A 22,990-nucleotide genomic window follows, 5' to 3' on the forward strand; every position below is an offset into this window, starting at 1 on the left:
GTGCCTAGTTTATTTGAGAGCAAACTTAGAGGCAGGGACTTGGTTGGATGATTCTTTAAATTTTTTTTATAATGTGCTCACTTACCATTGCAGGGCTTGAAGTATAGAAGAAAGCTCATGGAATTCATTGTTGACCAGGTAGATTTTCTTGTTGCTGTTGAGGTGGAGTCTCGCTATGTTGCCCAGGCTGGTCTTGAACTCTTGGGCTCACGCAATCCTTCCACCTTGGCCTCCTGAGTAGCTGGGACTACAGGTGCATGCCACTGTATCTGGCAAGCTCCAGAATTCTGATCGCCTCTTTCATCGTGTGGAAATATAGAACCTTGTAAGAAAGACATTTGAATTGTCAGGATTTCTTTGAGCAAAGCTTTGTGACCCTGATATAAGGGAAAATATTTGCAGAAAATGCTGTTAATGTTCTTTGTAAGAGTAGAGTATATACAGATTTCATGAGAACCTGGCCTATCTTTAGAGACGTTCTGGTGCTGGTTGATTTCATTCATATAAATGTGAAAAAAAAACCTGCATCTTGCCCTTCCTGTATTTAATTGGGATGTTGAGCCAGTGTTTATCTTAAGAATTTTTAGGCTTAAGGTAAATAAGAGGTAATTGATTTTCTTTTGTCCTAGCAGTTAAAATTTTGACTAGAAAATATACATTTTTGCTTAGTGAGTATTTTTCAACCATAAATTCAACAGATGGTTGGGAACCTATGGATTAAAAGAGACTTAGAAGTATGTCCATCGGTTGCACTTTGTAGCCCTTTTGTAACTGGATTCAAGCAAACTCTTAAAAAAATACAGACAATTGCAAATTTGAATTCTGGCTAGGTATTTGATATTGAAAAATTATTATAAACTTTAGGAGTGATAATGGTGGTCTGATTCTCTCTTTTATTAAAGTCTTTATCGTCTAGAGATACATACTGAAAAGTTTACAGATGTTATGATCCAGAACTTGTTTCAAAATAGTATGGGAACTATAAGTGGGTGGGAAGTATAGATGAAATAATATTGGCCATAAATTACTGTTGAAGCTGGTTGATGGGTACATTGGAGGTTTATTATAGTATTCTATTTTTGTAAATTTTTTAATTTCTCCATAATAAAACATAAAATTTTAAAATATATATGGTCAATAAATTGCCAGTATAATTATCATAGACAGAACTTGTTGGAATTTTTTGTTTTGTTTGTCAACCTCTACAATCACTAATCTGCTGGCTCAGTAACTGAGGGTCTAGTCTACTGAGGAGCTTTCAATTTCTGGGAGAGTACAGGGCAAGCCACTGTTGGCCCATTAATAGCCACCTATGTACCCATTCTTTTGTGGTCTAGCTTCGTAGCCTAACTGCAGTGACTCCGGCCCATTAATAGCCACCTATGTACCCATTCTTTTGTGGTCTAGCTTCGTAGCCTAACTGCAGTGACTCCATCTGTCAAGTGGAACATACATTTCAGAGGGACCCATCCCATTCTGATGGTTTGGGGTAGAAAGTTGAGGCAGCCTTTTGGACCCAGTGGTGGCTGGGCTGAGCCATGGTACCCACTCTCTGGCTCTCTGCCTGTTCCACTGCCCACCCCACCACCATAACAGAACAGGCTATCTCCTTCACCAAAGACTTCCTGACTGGAGGCATTGCCACCACTATCTCTAAGATGGCCGTGGGCCCCATTGAGCAGGTCAAGCCGCTGCAATAGGTACAACATGCCCCAAGGAGATCATGGCCAACAAGCAGTACAGAGGCATCATGGGCTGCATTGTCTACATGCCCAAGGAGCAGGGCATACTGTCTTCCTGGAGGGGCAACCCAGCCAATGTCATCCGCTACTTCCTCACGCAAGCTGTCAACTTCACCTTCAAGGATAAGTACAAGCTGGTTTTCCTTGCAGGGAGGATGGACAAGCACACACAGTTCTGGAGATATTTTGGGGGCAACCTGGCCTGCGGAGGGATGGCCAGGACCACCTCATTCTGCTTCATCTACCCACTGGATTTCGCCAGAACCTCCCTGACCGCCAATGTTAAGTCAGATACGGACTTCAAAGGCCTGGGACACTGTCTAGTGAAGATCACTGAGTCTAACAGGATCTGGGGCCGGTATCAGTGCTTCATTGTTTCAGTGTAGGCATCATCATCTACTGGGAGGCCTACTTCCATGTGTATGACACAGCCAAAGGCATGCTCTCTGACCCCAAGAACACTCACTCACATCATGGTGAGCTACATGGTAGCCCAGACCATGACAGTTGTTGCTGACATGAAGCCCTACCCCTCGACACCATGCAGCAGTGGGTGACGATGCAGTCTGGGCACAAAGAAGCTGACATTGTGTACACAGGTACCCTCGCTAATCGGAGGAAGATCTTCAAAGACAAAGAGGGCAAAGCCTTCTTCAAGGGCACGTGGTCCAACATCCTCCGAGGCATGGGAGGAGCCTTCGTGCTAGCACTGTACCACGAGCTGAAAAGAGTCATCTAAGTGCATCTGTCTCCCCAGTGGGAGAAATGGAAACCAAAGGAATCACGTAGAATATTTAACTGTTCAGGACCATTGACCTTCAAGAAATTCCAGTCATCTGTCCTGGCCAGATCATGTCTGTAGAGGGCTGGGGAAGGCTCTAGAAAAGGGGGTCATTGTGATCTCGTTTGACCATTGGCAGCTGATTCCATCTATTGATTACTGGGGGGAGAAAAATCATAATATTGTGGGCCCACGAGATAGGCAGTTCTGCTACTCAGACCTAGAGTCCAGATGACTGTAGGAGTTATGTTTAAGTATTTATTTAAAACAAAAAAATCATGTCTCCCATTTGTACTTAAGCACTAGCTCCTCTTTTGCACAGCTGAATATTGCAATTATGTTCTGTGTTGGGCATTCTACTGCAAAACAATAAAAACAGGACACTGAGGACAAAAAAAAAGTTTAGGCAATATTTTGTTTGGATCTAGCTTAGGTATATTAGCTCTCTAAAATTTTCTATCTGATTTTGAGTATTCTTTGTAAACCAGTAAACAGTATTAATAATTTTTTTAACCAAACATAATGAAATAGAGGACTTTAAAAATATTTATAAAATTATTTTTCTTAAAAATGAAAAAAAGAAGTGAAGATATTTCAGTAATTAGCACAGTTTATTAATATTTATTCATGAATGGATCATCTTTTGAAGTCATATAATTTTCCCTTGGTGTGGGTTAGTTTTTGACCAAGTCTTGTATTTATGAACCCTGATGACATAAAGAGAAAGAAGGTAGGTAGCCTCTTAGTCTCTGTGTTCCCATACCTATAAAAGGCAATAGTTGTTTAGAGAATCTATTGCATTTCTCAGATTTGACTCACTAGGAAGAGATACCACTCTTTAGATGTACTTGCTGAATTAATATTCCTTTTTTTAAAAAATTAAGAGAGATTAGCTAACAACAAATTACATTCTGACAAAATAAGTTTTATCTAGTTTAAACATGGAAAAAGACTTACATATTCTCTTGTTTTTGCTGATTTGGTGTGAGGAGATTACGTGTGGCCACTTAAATCATCAGAGTCAAGGTGATGGCCAACATAGAAGTCTTAATGTGTCTTTCATCCTTAGGTAAGACATATGGGTGAACTGTTAGTGAACCTCCCCTACCCACCTATTTTTCTGTTAGTTATGGATTTGGGTGAAGCTTAAATTTTTGATGACATTAAACCTGAGGTAAGTGGCAGTCTTGGATATTTTGGTATCTGGGACACCATTTCTTAGACTGTAATGTTCCTTTTTTTTTTTTTTTTGAGACGGAGTCTCACACTGTTGCCCAGGCTAGAGTGCTGTGGCGTCAGCCTAGTTCACAGCAACCTCAAACTCTGGGCTTAAGCAATCCTCCTGCCTCAGCCTCCCAAGTAGCTGGGACTACAGGCACCACCATGCCCAGCTAATTTTTTATATATATATTTTTAGTTGTCCAGCTGATTTCTTGCTATTTTTATAGTAGAGATGGGGGTCTCACTCTTGCTCAGGCAGGTCTCGAACTCCTGACCTCGAGTGATCCTCCCACCTCGGCCTCCCAAAGTGCTAGGATTACAGGCGTGAGCCACTGCTCCCAGCCCCTATAATGTTTCTTATAAAATGTGGTTTTAACATTGTTTCTGACTTTTTTTTTCCTTCCTTTTACCCTTTAGCTGGCAATCCTTTGGTCCAGCAAGGTGGACAGCCGCTTATCCTGACCCAGAATCCAGGCCCAGGTCTGGGCACAATGGTTACTCAACCGGTGTTGAGGCCTGTCCAGGTCATGCAGAATGCCAATCATGTGACTAGTTCCCCTGTGGCCTCACAACCAATATTTATCACTACGCAGGTGAGTAGGACTCTGAATTCTAGGAGTGGTAGAGGAGAGAAAGACTATATGAACCTCTGGAGGTTCTGATTTAGGTAGAGTCTTTAGCATCATTAGGAATGGTTCTAAGTCTTGCCTTTTGACCTGGCTTTCTCATTTGCTGTTTGTAATTTGGTGTGGACTGTAGAAAGCCCAAAATAGTATCTTGGCTGGTTAATTTCCTCTTCATACCCCTTAGAGGTTTATTAAATGATTTGATTAAGGTCCAGCAGAAATTAACAGGAAAGCTTGGATTAGGAAGCCTTAACACTTGGCTTTCACAGCTACTTGCCCTTTGCTTGGGCTGCTTTTCTTTACATGGGGTGAGTTAGTTGACTTTAGGAGCTCTATATGTGAAATTGGTGAAGTACATGGAGACCTTTGGAAGATAAGGAAGATGATGTATTTGATATATAATGTGGCAAATAGAAGTTGAAAGCCTAATTCTGAATGTAGATTCTAAAGGCAAATTTTATTTCTCTTTACCTGTGGCTTCCTGAGTTACAAACTCTTCTCTGATAAATTTGCCAGAGATTTATGGCCTTTGAAGTAGGCTTTGCAAACAATTTCTTAGGATTGTTTGTATCTTGAATTACTCCAATGAATACTTCTAGTGTCTGTCTGTATTTTTATTTTTTCTCTTCTATGCTTTTAGCAGTTTAGGGGGCCAGTGTGTGGATGAGGTTTTTTTTAAACTGAGGCTCTCTCAAGTCAGGAAGTAGTTTTTCATTTTTGCTTATATGTACCAAAGCTTGTTCTCTAGTTTTAATACTTTGACACTCAAAAGCTTGCTAAAATTTCCTAAATTTTCCCATCTCAGTCATTTAAAAGCTGTAACTCTAGAGAGAGAACCATTAAATAAAAGTATGGGAAATTTTTTGGATGTAAGTCATACTTAATCTCTGCTACTGTTAGTTGGTCTCCATGGTAAAGATTATTTTGCTTTTTAATTCAGGGATTTCCTGTAAGGAATGTACGGCCTGTACAAAATGCAATGAATCAAGTTGGAATTGTGCTGAATGTACAGCAAGGCCAAACGGTTAGACCAATTACATTAGTCCCAGGTAAGGAAAAATGTCTGTCCATTTGGAATAAACTGGCATCCAGAAGATTTGTTTTTATTGCTTCAAAATACTCTAGGTCACTTAAAAAGTGTACTTAAAATTTTAAAATACAGAATCTTAATGGCATACGCCCAATTTTTAATAAACTGTTTCTAATCTTTGGTGAGGGTGGTAGTTTTATTTATTTTTGTGTTTAGCCTTTCACCACCCCTCATGAGATAGTGAAACAGGGTTTATAGTCATTTTTCTGTAACCGATATTTTAGTCAGCTATTAAGTTGTTATCCTGAAGAAATGTTATTAATGCAAACTTCTAAATTCCGTGCTCCTTATATACATCTCACTTCCATGATGGGATTGTAAACTTTATTTTGCTTTAGTTTTATAGCACAGATTTTAGGTATAAATTAAACAGATGACATACCCTTTGTAAATATAAACTACCAATGACTAGATAGTATTTTTTTAATTTCAAAATATTAAGGGGGTGCAAATGTTTTTGTTACGTGGATAGCTTTTAATAATGATGCTTAAGTCAGGGCTGTCAGTGCGCCCATCACCTGAATAGTGTTCATTGTGCCCATTAGGTAGGTTTTTTACCCCTTCCCTGCCCCGCCTTTTTTGATTTCCAGTGACTTTTACTTCTCTCTGTACCCATTGATTAGTTCCAAATTATTAGATGGCATTTTTTAAATATTCTGAGAGGGATAATTTTTTAAAATCTTGTCATTTTCCCTTATTTCTTCATTTAGTATATGTCAGTTGTCTCACTATGTTTCCTAGGCTTGTATCAAACTCCTGGCCTCAAGTGATCCTCCCTGCCTCGGCCCCTGGGCCTCCCGAGTAGCTGGGTTACAGGCATGAGCCACCATGCCCAGCTGGTTTTTGGTTATTTGTACTCAGAACCCACAGGGATTTTTTGGGCCCTCAGTCTGATCACCTTACCCTATCATGTTCTGGTATTTCTTAAATATTTCTCAGTGGAATTGTCTACAGTTGAGTCAGGGGACATTTTCTTTTGAGACATCCTAGTAGAATGGTATAATCTGTTTTCTGCTTGAATTTATATAAAAGAATGGAAAACTCCTTTAGTATTCTGAGGAAAGAAGGATTCCTTTTTTCAGGACCAACGCTGCCATTTGGCCTATATACACCCATACTACCTCCCACTCTTTCTCTTCTGATACCAAGGTCAAAATACTGATTATATTCTTAGACTAAAAAAGGCAATGTGATAAGGTATTTTGGGAAAGGTTGATGGAAATCTTCAGTTTAATGTTTTTGGGTTACCTAGGCTAATTTCTTTTGTCAATTTGGATACCTACTGCTTTCTTAGACTTCAGAATCTTTACTACTCTTGGTAATTTCTGATGAACACCCATCAGTTTGGGGAAATAATGTTTTTCTATTCTAGTATTTCCAGTAAAGGCAGGGAGAATGTATCATAGGTGAGGTCATTGACTAAGATTTGGTACTTTGTCTCTCTTTTACAGCCCCAGGTACCCAGTTTGTTAAGCCGACAGTTGGAGTCCCACAAGTGTTTTCTCAGATGACCCCAGTGAGGCCAGGCTCCACAATGCCTGTGAGGCCCACCACGAACACCTTCACCACTGTCATCCCAGCCACTCTCACCATTCGAAGCACCGTCCCACAGTCCCAGTCCCAGCAGACCAAGTCCACTCCCAGCACTTCCACCACCCCCACTGCCACACAGCCGACCTCACTGGGGCAACTAGCTGTTCAGCCACCAGGCCAGTCAAACCAGACCACGAATCCTAAGCTAGGTAAGGCTTGGGAAGAGGAGATGGCACAGCTAGTCGGGGGTGGTGGGTGGAAAACAGATGATTGTCACTTGGTCAACATAGCTCCCTCTTTCCCCTCTCCACCTGCAGTGAGCATTGCCAGCTTTGTCACTGTGAAGCGACCTGGTGTTACAGGTGAAAATAGCAATGAAGTGGCGAAACTGGTGAATACCCTTAACACCATCCCTTCACTGGGCCAGAGTCCTGGGCCAGTGGTGGTATCCAACAACAGCTCTGCCCATGGCTCTCAAAGAACCAGCGGACCTGAGTCTTCAATGAAAGGTATAATAACCCGAGGAGACCCTGAGCAGCCAGTCATTCAAAAACATTATTAAATAAAGTGTGTGTTGAATCAGAACTCTGTACTCTGAAATAAGGAAGTGAAGTAGAATATGGTTGCTATATTCTGTTCTCCCAGAAGCTTTAGTGAAGTAAGTAGGATAGCCACTTGTGAAAAGTGTAGCTGAATCAGCTATAAGGAATTCTGTGTGTAATTGTGCTTTGGGGATTAGTGACATGGATTGATTGATTGGAGATGGCTGGGATAATCAAAGATAACTTCATAGGAGAGGTGGATTTCTGAACAAAGTTTTAAAGTTGGCATATGGCAAGAGAGGTCTACAGGTAGAGAAGGATATGAGCCATGAGGGTTTTTAATGGTGTATTGCAGAGGTTGGTAAAGTTTTTCTGTAAAGAGCCCGGTAGTAAATATTCTAGGCATTAGGTTAGGCGAACGTGATAACCATTACACTACGGAAACCTGCTTTATTCTAGGCATTATATACAATTATAGTCTCTATTGCAGCTACTCAAGTGTGCCATTGCGGTGTGAAAGCAGCCATAGATAATACATAAACGAATGAGCATGGCTGTGTGCCACTAAAATAATTTATGGACTCTGAAATTTGAACTTCAGATAATTTTTATGTGTTGAAAATTTCTTTTACTTTTATTTCAACCATTTAAAAACATAAAAACCTTTAACAAATGGTATTGGGAAAACTGTGTATCCACATTGAAGAAAATGAAGTTGGACCCTTTATACCAAATACAAAAATTAACTCAAAATGGATCAAAGACCTAAACATGAACTAAAACTATGAAACTCTTAAAAGAAAACAGGGGGGCCGGGCGCGGTGGCTCACGCCTGTAATCCTAGCACTCTGGGAGGCCGAGGCGGGTGGATTGCTCAAGGTCAGGAGTTCGAGACCAGCCTGAGCGAGACCCCGTCTCTACTAAAAATAGAAAGACATTATATGGACACCTAAAAAAAAAATCTATATAGAAAAAATTAGCCGGGCATAGTGGCGCATGCCTGTAGTCCCAGCTACTCGGGAGGCTGAGGCAGTAGGATCGCTTGAGCCCAGGAGTTTGAGGTTGCTGTGAGCTAAGCTGACGCCACGGCACTCACTCTAGCCTGGGCAACAAAGTGAGACTCTGTCTCAACAAAAAAAAAAAAGAAAACAGGGGGAGAGCTTCATGGTTTGGATTTGACAGTGATTTCTGTTTCTTGGATATGATACCAAAAGCACAGATAAGAAAAGATAAAAGTAGGTAAATTGAATTATATGTGCAATAAAGGACACTATCAACCCAGTGAAAAGGCAACCCACAGAATGGGAGAACATATTTGCAAAGAATATATCTGATAAGAGGTAGTATCCAGAATATGTAAAGAACTCCTACAACTCAACAACAAAAAAACCCAAGCAACCCAATTAAAAATGGGCAAAGGACTTCAGTAGATATTTTTCCAAAGAAAATTATTAAATGGCCAGTAAGCTCATGAGAAGATGCTCAGCATCCCTAATTAATCATTAGGGAACTACAAATCAAAGCCATAGTAAGATAGCATCTCACACCCATTATGATGGTTACTGTCAAAAAACCAGAAAAAATAAAATATTGGTGAGAATGTGGGAAAGTGGAACCCTTAAGCACTGTTAGTAGGAATGTAAAATGATGCAGCCACTTTGGAAAACATTGCAGTGATTCTCAAAAAGTTAAAAAGTAGAATTACTCTGTGCTCCAGGAATTCCTCTTCTGGGTATATACCCAAAAGAATTGAAACCAGGGACTAGAACAGATTTTGTACACCCATGTTCATAGCAGCAGAATTTGCAGTAGCAGAAAGGTGAAAACAACCCAAGTGTCGGTAGACTAATGAGTGAATAAACAAAATGTGGTATGCACATACAGTGCTATATTGTTAATGCTTAAAAAGGAAGGAAATTTTGACACATGCTACAACATGGTTGAACCTTGAGGACATTATGTTAAGGGAAATAAACTAGTCACAAAAGGACAAATAATGTATGACTCCACTTATATGAGGTACCTACCTAGAGTAGTCAAATTCATAGAGACAAAGTAGAATAGTGGTTGCCAGAGCCCAGGGGGAGGGAGAAATGGAGAGTTGGTTTTTAATGGGTATAGAGTTTCAGTTCTGCAAGATGAAGAGTTCTGGAGATTGCTTGCACAAAGTTATGAATGTACTTAACTTCAAATGTAACTTTCACACTTGTGAAGTGTAAAAATGGTTAAGATGATAAATTTTTTTATGTATATTTTACCACAATTTTTTTTTAATCTTTAAAAATTATTCTTAGCTTATGGACGAAATAGAAACTGGCAGCTGGGCTGGATTTGGTCTACCAGGTGTAGTTTGTTGACTCTTGGCCTGGAATTAGAAAAATGGTGAAAGGAGTGTGCCTCAAACATAGTGATCACTCATGCTTGCTTACGCTTTGATACATCTCTCAGGGAACATTTGACCTTATTGTAAAAGGTTAGTAATTTTTTTCCAGTATCATTGTATTAATCTTATAAGTTTTTCTTGCTTCTTCCAGTGACCTCTTCCATCCCAGTGTTTGACCTCCAAGATGGTGGACGGAAAATATGTCCACGATGTAATGCTCAATTTCGTGTTACTGAAGCTCTGAGAGGTCACATGTGTGTAAGTGATATCACCTCTGATAGCGGTCCAGCTTAAGTGGCTACTGTGTATACCTCCATTAATAATTGGAGGCTTGTGAAACGGGGCTCTAAAATGACTTGGAAGCTTTTTAAAGGGTCGCTTTCTCTCTTGATCTGTTTTAGAAGAGCTGTGTACTTAGGAATGTGATAGGATATATTTAAAGACCCTCACATAGAACATACATGACCTTACTTCCTTAGCATGATAGATTTTGAAACTACACAGGAGGACAGGTCTGTAGATAATAAGAACTTAAATTACATTGGTTTCAGTTCATTTTTTTTTTTCTTTTTCTTTTTCCTTTTTTTTTCTTTCTTTTTTTTTTTTTTTTTTCCGAGACAGAGTCTCACTGCGTTGCCCAGGCTAGAGTGCCATAGTGTCAGCCTAGCTCACAGCAGCCTCAAACTCCTGGGCTCAAGCAATTCTTCTGCCTCAGCCTCCGGAGTAGCTGGGACTACAGGCATGTGCCACCATGCCTGGCTAATTTTTCCTGTATATTTTTAGTTGTCCAGATAATTTCTTTCTATTTTTAGTAGAGACGGGATCTGGCTCTTGCTCAGGCTGGTCTCGAACTCCTGAGCTTAAACGATCCACCCTTCTCGGCCTCCCAGAGTGCTGGGATTACAGGCGTGCGCCACTGCGCCCGGCTTCATTTTCTGTTAATTTTGTCATTGGATGAATCAGGAGGTATCATCTAGTCCCCATTTGTTAGCCTTTTCATTTTTTGATATTAGCCCAGATGCAAATGTTGGAACTTCTTTTTGCCAGGGGAGCGCAGAGCCAAATTATACTAGTGAGTGGTGAAGGGATCTAAGATAGGCAGGAGGAAAAAGTACAAGATATGGTTCTTGGGGTGGCATATGGCTGTGGATATATGCTAGAAAAAGCAAAACCTAGAAACACTGGAAAACTGAAGGGTGAAAGCTAGATGAGAATACCTAGAACCAAACTTACCAAGGAATTGAGTGAAGTTAAGCACATTCTAGCCTCCAAGATAACCAAAATGATCAAATGTCTTCCTTTATAGTACTGTTGCCCAGAAATGGTTGAGTACCAGAAGAAAGGAAAGTCCCTGGATTCAGAACCCAGTGTCCCTTCAGCAGCAAAGCCTGCATCCCCTGAAAAAACAGTTCCTGTTGCTTCCCCACCCTCTTCTACACCTATTCCTGCTCTGTCACCACCAACCAAAGTACCAGAGCCAAATGAGAATGTGGGTGATGCTGTCCAGACCAAGCTCATTATGCTAGTAGATGACTTCTACTATGGACGGGATGGTGGCAAAGTAGCCCAGCTCACAAACTTCCCTAAGGTCGCTACATCTTTCCGATGCCCACATTGTACCAAAAGGCTAAAAAACAATATTCGGTAAGTGTTGAAGAGCTTTGGAGATTACCTTGGGCAAGAGAAGACTTAAATTTTTCTACATGTTTAAGTCTTTTTCTTTGGAGAATGGTCCCATTATACAGTCTTGCTGGGGGTTATCATTAAATCAATAAGTAGTCCTCTAGAAGGAGATATTGTGGTAATAAAAGATAATTTGGGTAGGGTAAGGGAAACCAGTGCCTCTCCTTCCACAGAATTCTCTGGTGTCAAGAACCCATTATCTTTTTGAGCTCAGAAAAGGACTGTCCCAAACAAAGGAATTTTGGGGGTGAAGGGGAACAAATAATGTTTATTCTGTGATTCTACCACTATATTTCTCAAAGGCTACTGATTTTTTATGTTTTCTGTACTTTGTGCTGTGCAACAGATTCATGAACCATATGAAACACCACGTAGAACTCGATCAGCAGAATGGTGAGGTGGATGGTCATACTATCTGCCAACACTGTTACCGCCAGTTTTCCACTCCCTTCCAGCTCCAGTGCCACTTGGAAAATGTTCATAGTCCCTATGAATCTACTAGTAAGTTTGGAAACTCTTAAACTCTAGGGGAATATATCTTGTTCTTTACTCATTGAATGGTGCTGGGGGGAGCCCATTTTATTTATTTATATGTAGGTAACAGTGTAGAGGAAGCACTTTGCATATTTGTAGCCAATTCTGTACTTCAGTAACCCTATTTTACTATAATACTGACTTTTGTTCTGTTCAAGCCTGGATTGAGTTTAGTTTTAGATCCTGAGTTATTAGGGGCTTTAGTTCAGGACCACTATAGAGAAACAAATGTAAAGAATTTATTTGTTTGTTTTGAGACAGAGTCTTTCTCTCTTGCCCCAGGTAGAGTGTAGTGGCGTCATCATAGCTCACTGCAACCTCAAACTTCTCAGCTCAAGCAATCCTCGTGTCTCAGCCTCCTGAGTAGCTGGGACTATAGGCATGCACCATCATGCCTGGCTAACTTTTCTATTTTTTGTATAGATGGGGTCGCTCTTGTTCTGGCTGGTTTCAAACTCGGGCTCAAGCGATCCTCTCGCCTTGATGCTAGCATTGCAGGTGTGAGCCACTGCACCTGGCTAGATCTTTTTATAGAAGGAGCAGTCATCTATATTTGGACTTCTGCTTTAGTTAGTGCACTAAGTTTTAATGTAGGATAAAAAATAATGTTATAAAGTACTTTATCATTAAGACAGTGCTTTCAGTGTAATATATGGTGAGTTGGAGTGTTACCTATACTGTGTATCTTACAGATTAGGGAAAACAAGGCTGAACACAAGCTCATAGAAATTAAGTCATTCACTTAAGAGCATACACCTCTAGTGAAGAGACACTGTGAGGATTTGAGCCCAGTCTTCAGAATATTTCTCATGTCCTTTATGGGGTTTCCAGTTCTGTTGAAAAGATAATAATATGTAAATGTAGGAAAATGGGAGAACAAGACAGTGTATTAGAAATACATGCACTATATCTGGGGTCTCCAGCCCCCAATACCAGTCCATGGCCTGTTAGGGACCCGTCTGCAGAGCTCTGTCCCCCAGTCCATGAAAAAATTGTCTTCCGTGAAACTTAGGAACTGGGGGGCCGCACAGAAGGAATTGAGCAGCAGGCGAAAGAGTGAGCAAAACTTCATCTATATTTACAGCCACTCCCTATGGCTCCCATCACTGCCTGAGCTCTGGCACCCACCCCACCCCCCGTATGTAGAAAAATTGTCTTCCATGAAATCAGTCCCTGGTGCCCAAAAAGGTTGGGACCAGTGCAGTATATGATACCAATGGCAGGTGAAATAGTTCAGAGAAGGGAAAAGATTTTTTTTTTTTTTTTGGAGACAGAGTCTCACTCTGTTGCCCAGGCTAGAGTGCCATGGCTTCAGCCTAGCTGACAGCAACCTCAAACTCCTGGGCTCAAGCAATCCTCCTGCCTCAGCCTCCTAAGTAGCTGGGACTACAGGCGCCACCATGCCCGGCTAATTTTTTATATATATTTTTAGTTGTCCAGCTAATTTCTTTCCTTTTTTTTTTTTTTTTTAGTAGAGACGGGGTCTTGCTCTTGCTCAGGCTGGTCTCGAACTCCTGAGCTCAAGTGATCCGCCTGCCTCAGCCTCCCAGAGTGCTAGGATTACAGACGTGAGCCACTGCACCTGGCTGGAAAAGATCCTTGTGGCTTTCACAGAAAGTGATGCTTAAACTTTTAGGCTCTTCAAATAAAAGAAAGATTTAGATGGACAAAAATTAGAAATACTTTTAATTGATTAGAAACAGGATGATCAAAAGCATAAAGACAAATGCATATTATCTGGATGCATTTGCTACAAATGAAAATCCTTGACTAAAAATGAATCAAATAGTAAAGATCTCTGTTACATCATTTAACCGGGAGATCTAGAAGTGGAGCAGGCTTCAAGCTAGACCTTAACAATTCTCTTGTCTCTGGCTCATAGTAGGTGGCTGCATTAGTCATAGGCACTATGCCCAGACACAAAATTGTCTAGACAAAGAAGAAAACATACTTTTCCCTTTGTTTCTTTCCTGAATCTATTTATTATGAGTGAGGATTGCTTTCCCTTTATATCTCCTTGGCCATAATTGGGTCATAGGCCCATTCCTAAACTGGTTATTGGCAAGGGAAGTGGAATTGCCTTAAGTAGCTTAGGCTAGCACTGGTCAATAGAAATATAATGTGAGCTTCATGTGTGATTCTAATTTTTCTTTTTTTTTTTTTTTTTTTTGAGACAGAGTCTCACTTTGTTGCCCAGGCTAGAGTGAGTGCCGTGGCGTCAGCCTAGCTCACAGCAACCTCAGACTCCTCGGCTTAAACGATCCTACTGCCTCAGCCTCCCCAGTAGCTGGGACTACAGGCATGCGCCACCATGCCCGGCTAATTTTTTCTATATAGATTTTTAGTTGTCCATATAATGTCTTTCTATTTTTAGTAGAGACGGGGTCTCGCTCTTGCTCAGGCTGGTCTCGAACTCCTGACCTCGAGCGATCCACCCGCCTCGGCCTCCCAGAGTGCTAGGATTACAGGCGTGAGCCACCGCGCCCAGCCTCTAATTTTTTTAGTAGTCACTTTAAATACAGTAGTCTCCCCTTATCCAAGGTTTTGCTTTCCATGGATCTAGTTACCCTTTCAGTTACCTTCTGTCAACTGAAGTCCCCAAACAGGTGGAATACAATACAATAAGATATTTCGGGAGAGAGAGAAACCATATTCACATAACTTTTATTACTGTATATTATAATTGCTCTATCTTATTATTATTTTTATTAATCTTTTATGGTGCCTAATTTATGTAGAGTACTATCCAAGGTTTCAGGTATACACTGGGGGCCTTGGAAATAAAGTTTTTAAAAAAAATTGCTGATGCATTCGCTCACACCTGTAATTCCAGCTACTTGGGAAGCTGAGGCAGGAGGATCACTTAAGGCCAGGAGTTCAAGACTAGTTTGGGCAACATAGCAGGATCCCCATCTCTTGGAAAAAATTTTTTTCTTTTTTAAACCAAGCAAAATTAACTTTAATGGTATATTTTATTTAACTCAATATATCCAACATATAATCATTTCAACAACATTCTTTTTTTTCTTCATTAAAAAATAAGATTTTTTTGAAATACAAATCTTAATTAGGGGTTACCGTGTTTCAAGGGTTCACTAGACACATGTCACTGATGGCTGCCTTATTGGTCAGTGGAACTTTGGCCTAATCATTGGGTAGTAGAATATATGTTGGAATCAACCACTGTGACACTATAGTGCTAGGGTAGCCATCTTGGTCTAGGTTAGGACCCAAAATTTTTCCCTGTCAGTTACGTGAAGCTAGGATCATCCACACCTTCCAGTGAAAACACCTAACATATTTTTGTATAGAATCTGGTGGGTGAGTTTCTGTCTTTCCATATATGTATGGACTCCACAGAGAGAAGATAAGTTTTTCCTTATGGAAAGAAACAGACAATGTAAACCCTCATTGATCTTTATCTCTTGACTTTCCACTCTATTGTCCCTGACTTTTAATTTTTGAGTCTCTTATGACTTAAAATTTATACTGATCAAAAATCGCCTTTCCAAAAAAAGAAAAGTCACCTTTCCTTAGTTCTTATCAGTTTTATTCTTGGATCCCTTCCTAACTGCCTTTTTTACACCCATGACAGATCCTGCATAAAAGTAGCCTTTTTTTTATTGATGTATAATAGATGTATATAGTTTCAGGCTACATGTGATAATTTAATACATTCATATAATTTGTAAAAATCAAATTGACGTGCTTAGGATATCCATCACCTTAAATATTTGTATCTTCTTTGTGTTAGAAACATTCAAATTATTCTTTTCTAGCTATTTTGAAATGTACTAGAGAGTATTATAAACTGTAGTTACCCTACTGATCTATCTAACACTAGGTCTTATTTCTTCTGTCAAACTCTGTATTTGTACCCATTAATCAGCTTCTGTACATCCCTCCCCCCACACACACACAATCCTTCCAAGCCTCTGGTAACCATCAGTCTACTTTCTAGCTTCATGAGATCCAGCTTTTTAGCTCCCACATACAAATGAGAACGTGTGATATTTGTCTTTCTGTGCTTGGCTTATTTCACCTAACATGTTCTCCAGTTCTATCCATTTACTGTAGATGGAACTACAAGGATTTCCGGTTTTGTTTTTTTTTTAATGGCTGAGTAATATTTCATTGTATATATACTACATTTTCTTTTTTCTTTTTTTTTCTTTAGAGACAGGGTCTCACTCTGTCACCCAGTGCTGTCATATCTCATTGTAACCCTGAACTCCTGGGCTCAAGCGATCCTGCCTTGGCCTCCCAAAGCTCTGGGATTATAAGCATGCACCACCATGCCCAGCTATACCACATTTTATCCATTCATTCTTTGATGGGCACTTAGGTTGATTCCATATTTTGGCCATTTTAAATAGTGCTGCAGTAAACATGGGAATGCAGGTATCTTTTCAAAAAGTAGCTTATTTTTTAATGTTAATATTTTGGGACCTAGTGCTTTCTTTTTAATTTGGTAGAAATTTTTTTCCTTTTATTTTCTGAAGTGTTTTTAAATTAGATTATAGACATTATGACATTTCACCCCTAAGTACTTTACTATGTATCTCTAAAAAAGGATATGTTTGTGTATATAGCCACATTCCTTTAAGACCTAACAGAATTAATCAGAAATTCCTAACTATCATCTAATTTCTAGTTTAGTTTCAAATTCCCGAGTTGTCATCAGAATATCAATGGAGCATTATATTTAATGGTGATAAAAGTATAATCTTAATAGCACTGCATCGTTATTCACACTTAAGGGCAGTGCATGAGTAGACACTATGTGGCTCTAGGGTTCTTTCGCAAGTTTGCTTAATGCTGATTCATAGGCTGATATCTCATACAGAGCTCTTAATCTGCTTGGTTGTTAAGTTTCCTGTGAACCCCTTGAAAACAGTTGCAAACTTTGCATATGTGAGCACTTTTCAGGGGAGGATTGTATAGTTTTCATTAGTCTCACAGAGGTTCAGGACTGAAAAATGTTTAAGACTATTGGTTCGTATTCCTGTTTTCCACAGTGACTATCCTTAGCTACATTTTGTCAGATATTCTAACATTGTTCCTCCTGGCATCATTACCCCACCTCCTTAGTACACAATTAAGGGTAACAAATATAGGTTACTCTTCTAATCTTTCAAAAAATCTTATGTTGGTGGAAAGGAGAAAACGGTAGACTGAGGAAGAGGTAAGTTTGAGAGAAAGATGCTTTAGGGGGCTTAACCATGTTCAGGTGTCAGGAGGAGAGGCTTTTGGAAAAAAAGAGTCAAGAGAGGGAGAACTAATAATAGATTGACAAAGTCTTGGAACATGAAATGATGAGGTTGGATGAGCCTTAGAATGGCATAAGGGATCTATCCTTCCATAATTTGAAAAACAGGAATCTGCAGGACTTAGGTCTGAATGTTAAAAAAAAAAAAAAAAGAAAGAAAAAGAAAAACAGGAAGGAGAAGCTGTAGTAGTTCATGCCTATTTTCTCAAAGTAGGAGACGGTGTTAGGTGTTAAGGAGGTGGTGGAGCGTGTTGGTACTCAGAGGGACAGTTTCAGGATAGCCACTATGCAGAATCATTTAATTCTCCCCTCCTTAATCTTTTTCAATATTACCTCTTTCCCACATACAATTAATCTGTCAAAGGTAACTAGAGATCTCTTAAATCCCCTGATATCTATATTGAGTTCCTACCTCACTAATTTTCTTGATATGAGATAATACATGTAAATCTTAGCATGGTGCTTGCGCTTGCTGTTGTTTTTATTGATGTTGTGTGACAGCTATGGCAATAAAGCTGAAACATAGGTGGGTTGTAGGAAAAAAAGCCTTTGAGGTTGAATGAGATTGCCCAGGGAAATCACAGAATAAGAAAAACTTGGACAGAGGGCTGGAAAGCACCAATGCTTAAAGATGGTCTAGAAAAGAAAAAAAAAATTAATTAAAAGAGATAAGTGAATTGGGAGAATTAAAAAGGAGGGCTATATTGTCATGCTGCTGTCGTGTTAACTGTTTCCCAAACGTCATGAACTTTCATGCCCACATGCGTTTCATCTTGACTTCCCTGTCTCTCAAACCCCCATTTTTTGAAGATTCAGCTTATATGTCTTCTTAAAGCTTTTCCTCATTCCTCTAGGCAGAATTTATTTATCTGTGTCCTTGTAGCACCCAGTGTACCTCTAGGCAGTGGTTCTAAATGGGATTGCAGACTCCTTTGAAAAGAAACACAAAATAGTGAATCCTCTTTCTAGAAAAATACACATTTTACTCTTTTTTTTTTTGTTGTTGTTGTTGTTGTTGAGACAGAGTCTCACTTTGTTGCCCAGGCTAGAGTGAGTGCCGTGGCGTCAGCTTAGCTCACAGCAACCTCAGACTTCTCGGCTTAAGCGATCCTACTGCCTCAGCCTCCCGAGTAGCTGGGACTACAGGCATGCGCCACCATGCCCGGCTAATTTTTTCTATATAGATTTTTAGTTGTCCATATAATGTCTTTCCATTTTTAGTAGAGACGGGGTCTCTCTCAGGCTGGTCTCGAACTCCTGACCTTGAGCAATCCACCCGCCTCGGCCTCCCAGAGTGCTAGGATTACAGGCGTGAGCCACCGCGCCCGGCCCCCACATTTTACTCTTTTGCAAATAATTTCAAGGGATACCTGGTTTCCCTGAGGCCTGTTCCATGGACCCCAGATTAAAAACTCCTGGCTTTTATTTGTTTGTTTTACTTTAAGGAATTACTTCAACTTCACTCAATCTTTTTTGCAGGGTGGAGGGGGGCGGTGGATTAGACATTGTACAATAAATGCTTACAGCTTTAAGTTTACAATTTTCATATTTGCAAAAACTTGAAACTAATTCCAGTGTAAGTAACAAAATACAAATAACTATCTTATTTTTGGCCATACTGTATAATTGGAAATATGTAGCGATTAAAATTTTTACCAAAAATTTAGAATTGCAGACTCATAAGCTTGACAAATGGACAATTTCAAAGTATAATTATCTTGAATATGTTACTGTTGAAAAAATGATATCTCTTATAATAAGGTAAGAACTTTTCCATTCATGATTGTTGGTCTTTTGAGGGAAAATTCTTATTTATACTCACTTAGGTGTTCAATAAATGTTTGTTGAATTATTTATAGGAGATAATTTTTGTCTGTCCTTGAGCAGAGGAATGAAGTCATGTATTTAAAAGAATTCATTTGGCAATGGTGTATAAAGAATAATACTATGTAAGTTTATTGGAGAGATAAAGGTGGTGTTGTAAGCCAGCTGATAAGCAATAGGAAGTTATATGGACGTCTACCAAGTTTTTGGTTATTAGAATAGAGAAGCGACAATTCCCAGATACATTTTGAAATAATGGTGACAGAGTACACGGTTTGGGTCTAAGATATTGGCTAAGTTTTGAGTTCAGGAAGAGATAGGGAAGTAAGAAGGGAAACAATGGTAAACAGGAAGATGCTGAATTAAGTTAGAGTTGATGATAGAATATCCAATTTAAAATGTCTTATAGATAGTTGAAAATCTACAAATCCTTGGTAAGAAGTCTGAGCTAGAGACATAACATTATTTGTTATGAGCAACACAAATGAAGTTATAGAAGTCAGAGAAAATTAAGATTATGAGTCATCAGGACTTTGGTCTTATTTTAGGTAGATTTATTGATTATTTTTCTTCTTACAGCCAAGTGCAAGATCTGTGAGTGGGCATTTGAAAGTGAGCCACTGTTTCTCCAGCATATGAAGGATACTCATAAACCTGGAGAGATGCCTTATGTTTGCCAGGTATTGCCTTTTTTCTCCAGGAAATTTTAGCCATTTTGCTCTCAGGTTGAATACAAAGAATCCGCCAATGAATATTGCTAAATACCTACTGCTTGCACTCAGTTTAGGAACTCTGAGGGAGTACAGAAGAAATAGTAAACACAGTTTCTATCTTCAGGATTTTCCATGCAGGAAAAAAACAAAAAAGAACATATCCTCAAGTATAATACTTACCCAGCCAAGAAACATGTATATGTACTAAGGGAGTGTCTGTCTCCTGAACTTGCCCATTGGAGATGGACAGAGAAAACTTTACTCCTCTTGGTTATAGAATATGGATTGTTCTCAAACTTTCCTGTCTTTCTTTATTTTTATCCTAAGGCAGCTAAATTTATCACAACATAGCCCTGCATTACAAAGTCAGAAAAATGATTTGATTTCTGTGCATTTAGGGAATTTTTTTCCCCCATATTTTAAAATTTTTGTTGCTACCTCTCTTAAAGCCTCAGTTGTTCACTTCATTCTTAGCCTATTTTCCCTCTTATGTGACTCAGGTGTGTCAATATCGCTCCTCACTCTACTCTGAGGTAGATGTCCATTTTCGGATGATCCATGAGGATACCCGGCATCTGCTCTGTCCTTATTGCCTGAAGGTCTTCAAAAATGGCAATGCATTCCAACAGCATTACATGAGGCACCAGGTACTAGGCACCAAGCAATTCCCATATTCCCCCTTTTTTTAAAATTATGGATGCTGGGCTGAGCTAGACAAATAATTTTGATAGATAAGATAATATGCATGTGTTGGCAAAAATTTATTTAATTTCAGTTACGTGCCATGTACTAAGCTAGGTGCTAGAGATTTGGTAAGCAAGACACACAGTAACGCGTAAAGAGTATTGTGTTAGTGGGAAATACAGGATATAGAAAAACATATACCTATTCTGGGTGCCTGGTAAGATTTCTAGGAAGACAATGGTGTTTAAGACCTGAAGGATAAATAAGAATGAGCTGGATGCAATAGGACAAGAGAACAGTGTGCCTAAGGCAGAGAGCAAAAGTATGGAGGTTCAAGAAATTGAGAGAGCTGTTCAATGTAGAGTGTAGGGTACAAGGGGGAGGGAGAGTTGGAAATTAGGCAGAGATAAATCATGGAGGATCTTGTAAGCCATGGAAAGAAGTCATTGGGAAGCCATTAAAGGAGAGTATTAATGTGTTCAAATTTGCTCTTGGTTAAGATTTTACACTGGCTGCACTTAAAGGAGATTAAGACCAGAGTTAGGGAGACTAGCCAAATGGCTTTTCAGTCAGTTAGGTGACAAATGATAGTGGCTGGGTATTGGCTTTTGAATTAAAGAAAAAGAGGGTAGAGTTGACATATACTGAGAAGATAGGAGATATTTATGATTTAGGGATGGATTAGAGAAGGTAGCAAGAGAGGAGTTAAGAATAGTGCCTAAGATTCTGTCTTGGGCAATTTGATGAATGATGGGACTATTTTCTGAGATAGATTTCTACACTGGAGAAAGTAAATTTAGGGGGGTAATACTACAAGTTTGGATATTCTGTGTTAGCAATATAGTAGACATCAATTGTAGCTGTTGGATAACAGGTCTGAAGCCTGGGAAAGAATTCTGGGTTATAGAAAAGCTATTTAGTAATCATCTTTGTATAAATCTAGTAGATTTTAGACTACTTGCGTGTCATGGGCCTCCCAACCCTGTTGAGAATAAAATTAAGGCTTAGGATCCTCTCTCTGTCCATGTGGATGTAGTCTCTATTCATAAAGCCAGCACTGTAGACATAGGAGGAAAACCAGAAGAGTCTTATGTCAAGGAAGCTGAGAAAAAGAAAGTGATTTGAAGAAAAAGGTATGATCAAAATGTCATATGTTACAGGAAGGTGTCAAGCAAGGTAGAACCTTAGAGGCAGACCTTTAATTTAGCAACATTGAAGAGAGCTGTTTTGTTGGTTGGTAGGGTAGAAGTCAACTGTCAGCGGAACAAATGAATGAGAGGTAAGGAAATGGAGACTACTTATTTAAAGAAGTTTGCTTATGAAGGGGAGGACCCAGGGGAAGAAATAGCAAAGGCTAAGTTTTTTGTTGTATTTTATTTATACGATGATATATTAATAGATACGACTTTGTTTTAAAATGCTACAAGAAAAGATCCTCTAGAGCAGCAGTCCCCAACCTTTTTGACACCATGGACTGGTTTCATGAGAGACAGTTTCTCCACAGCGGGGCCACCTCGGCTCCACCTCAGATCGTCAGGTGTTGGATTCTCATGGGGAGCACAACCTGGATCCCTCACATACACAGTTTGCTGTGGGGTTCGTGCTCCTGTGAGGGTCTGATGCCACCGCTGATCTGTTGGGTGGTGGGGCTCAGGCGGTGATATGAGCGATGGGGAGGTGGGTGCAGGTGGGGCTTTGCTCACTCACCTGCTGCTGGCCTCCTGCTGTGCGGCCTGGTTCTTGGTGGGCCTTGGGACTGGGGCTTGGGGACCGCTGCTCTAGAGGAGGAGAGTGAAAGTATATAAGAGAAGATACAAAACGGAGAGCAACTGGATGCGCATGCAGTCAGTGTTCACACATCTACCCGCACAAACATGCATACCCTTCACACTCACACTCTCCTCTCCTTTGCTCAGTAGTGACTGCTGGTAATGCGCCACAGATGTATTTCCAGATAGGAACATGAGAATTGTCACTTGGCCTCAAATTATAGAACTTTGCTATCCTAGCAAAGAAAATCTTAGAAGTGGGTGTTACGTCAATACTAGGCAAACTGAATTCTCAAAATGATCTCACAAAGAAACATGTCTGTATATATTGATACATTAAGTGAAAAAACAGCAAAGTATACACAAGTACTATCATTTGTGTTAAAAGAAAAACAGGGAGGTAGTAGAGAATGAGATATGAATGCGTTTGTTATATAGTTACATATCTGTACAGTAGACTGTCCGTGAAAGGATACTCAAGAAACTGCTAACAAGTTGTTTCTGTGGAAAGGGACTGAGGGTCAGAGTTGAAGGCACATTTACATGAAAGAGTACAGAATAAAAAGAATTTTTTTTTTTATCGTGTACTTTGTCTT

At 39.7% G+C, this 22,990-nt stretch overlaps 1 protein-coding gene and 1 pseudogene across 1 annotated transcript in view; both read left to right on the forward strand.

Moving 5' to 3' along the window:
* POGZ (pogo transposable element derived with ZNF domain) overlaps positions 1–22,990 on the forward strand; it is a 50,107-nt gene that overhangs the window by 21,395 nt on the left and 5,722 nt on the right. The window contains exons 4-12 of the mRNA XM_069480588.1: positions 4,162–4,337; positions 5,311–5,419; positions 6,912–7,202; positions 7,311–7,502; positions 10,070–10,176; positions 11,225–11,562; positions 11,948–12,102; positions 19,808–19,908; positions 20,442–20,588. Of these exons, the coding sequence (XP_069336689.1) occupies positions 4,162–4,337; positions 5,311–5,419; positions 6,912–7,202; positions 7,311–7,502; positions 10,070–10,176; positions 11,225–11,562; positions 11,948–12,102; positions 19,808–19,908; positions 20,442–20,588 (1,616 nt within the window). The remainder of the gene's footprint in view (positions 1–4,161; positions 4,338–5,310; positions 5,420–6,911; positions 7,203–7,310; positions 7,503–10,069; positions 10,177–11,224; positions 11,563–11,947; positions 12,103–19,807; positions 19,909–20,441; positions 20,589–22,990) is intronic.
* LOC138390826 (ADP/ATP translocase 3-like) lies at positions 1,380–2,702 on the forward strand (annotated as a pseudogene).

Source organism: Eulemur rufifrons, chromosome 8 (assembly GCF_041146395.1).
Source record: "Eulemur rufifrons isolate Redbay chromosome 8, OSU_ERuf_1, whole genome shotgun sequence".
Taxonomy (NCBI): Eukaryota; Metazoa; Chordata; class Mammalia; order Primates; family Lemuridae; genus Eulemur; species Eulemur rufifrons.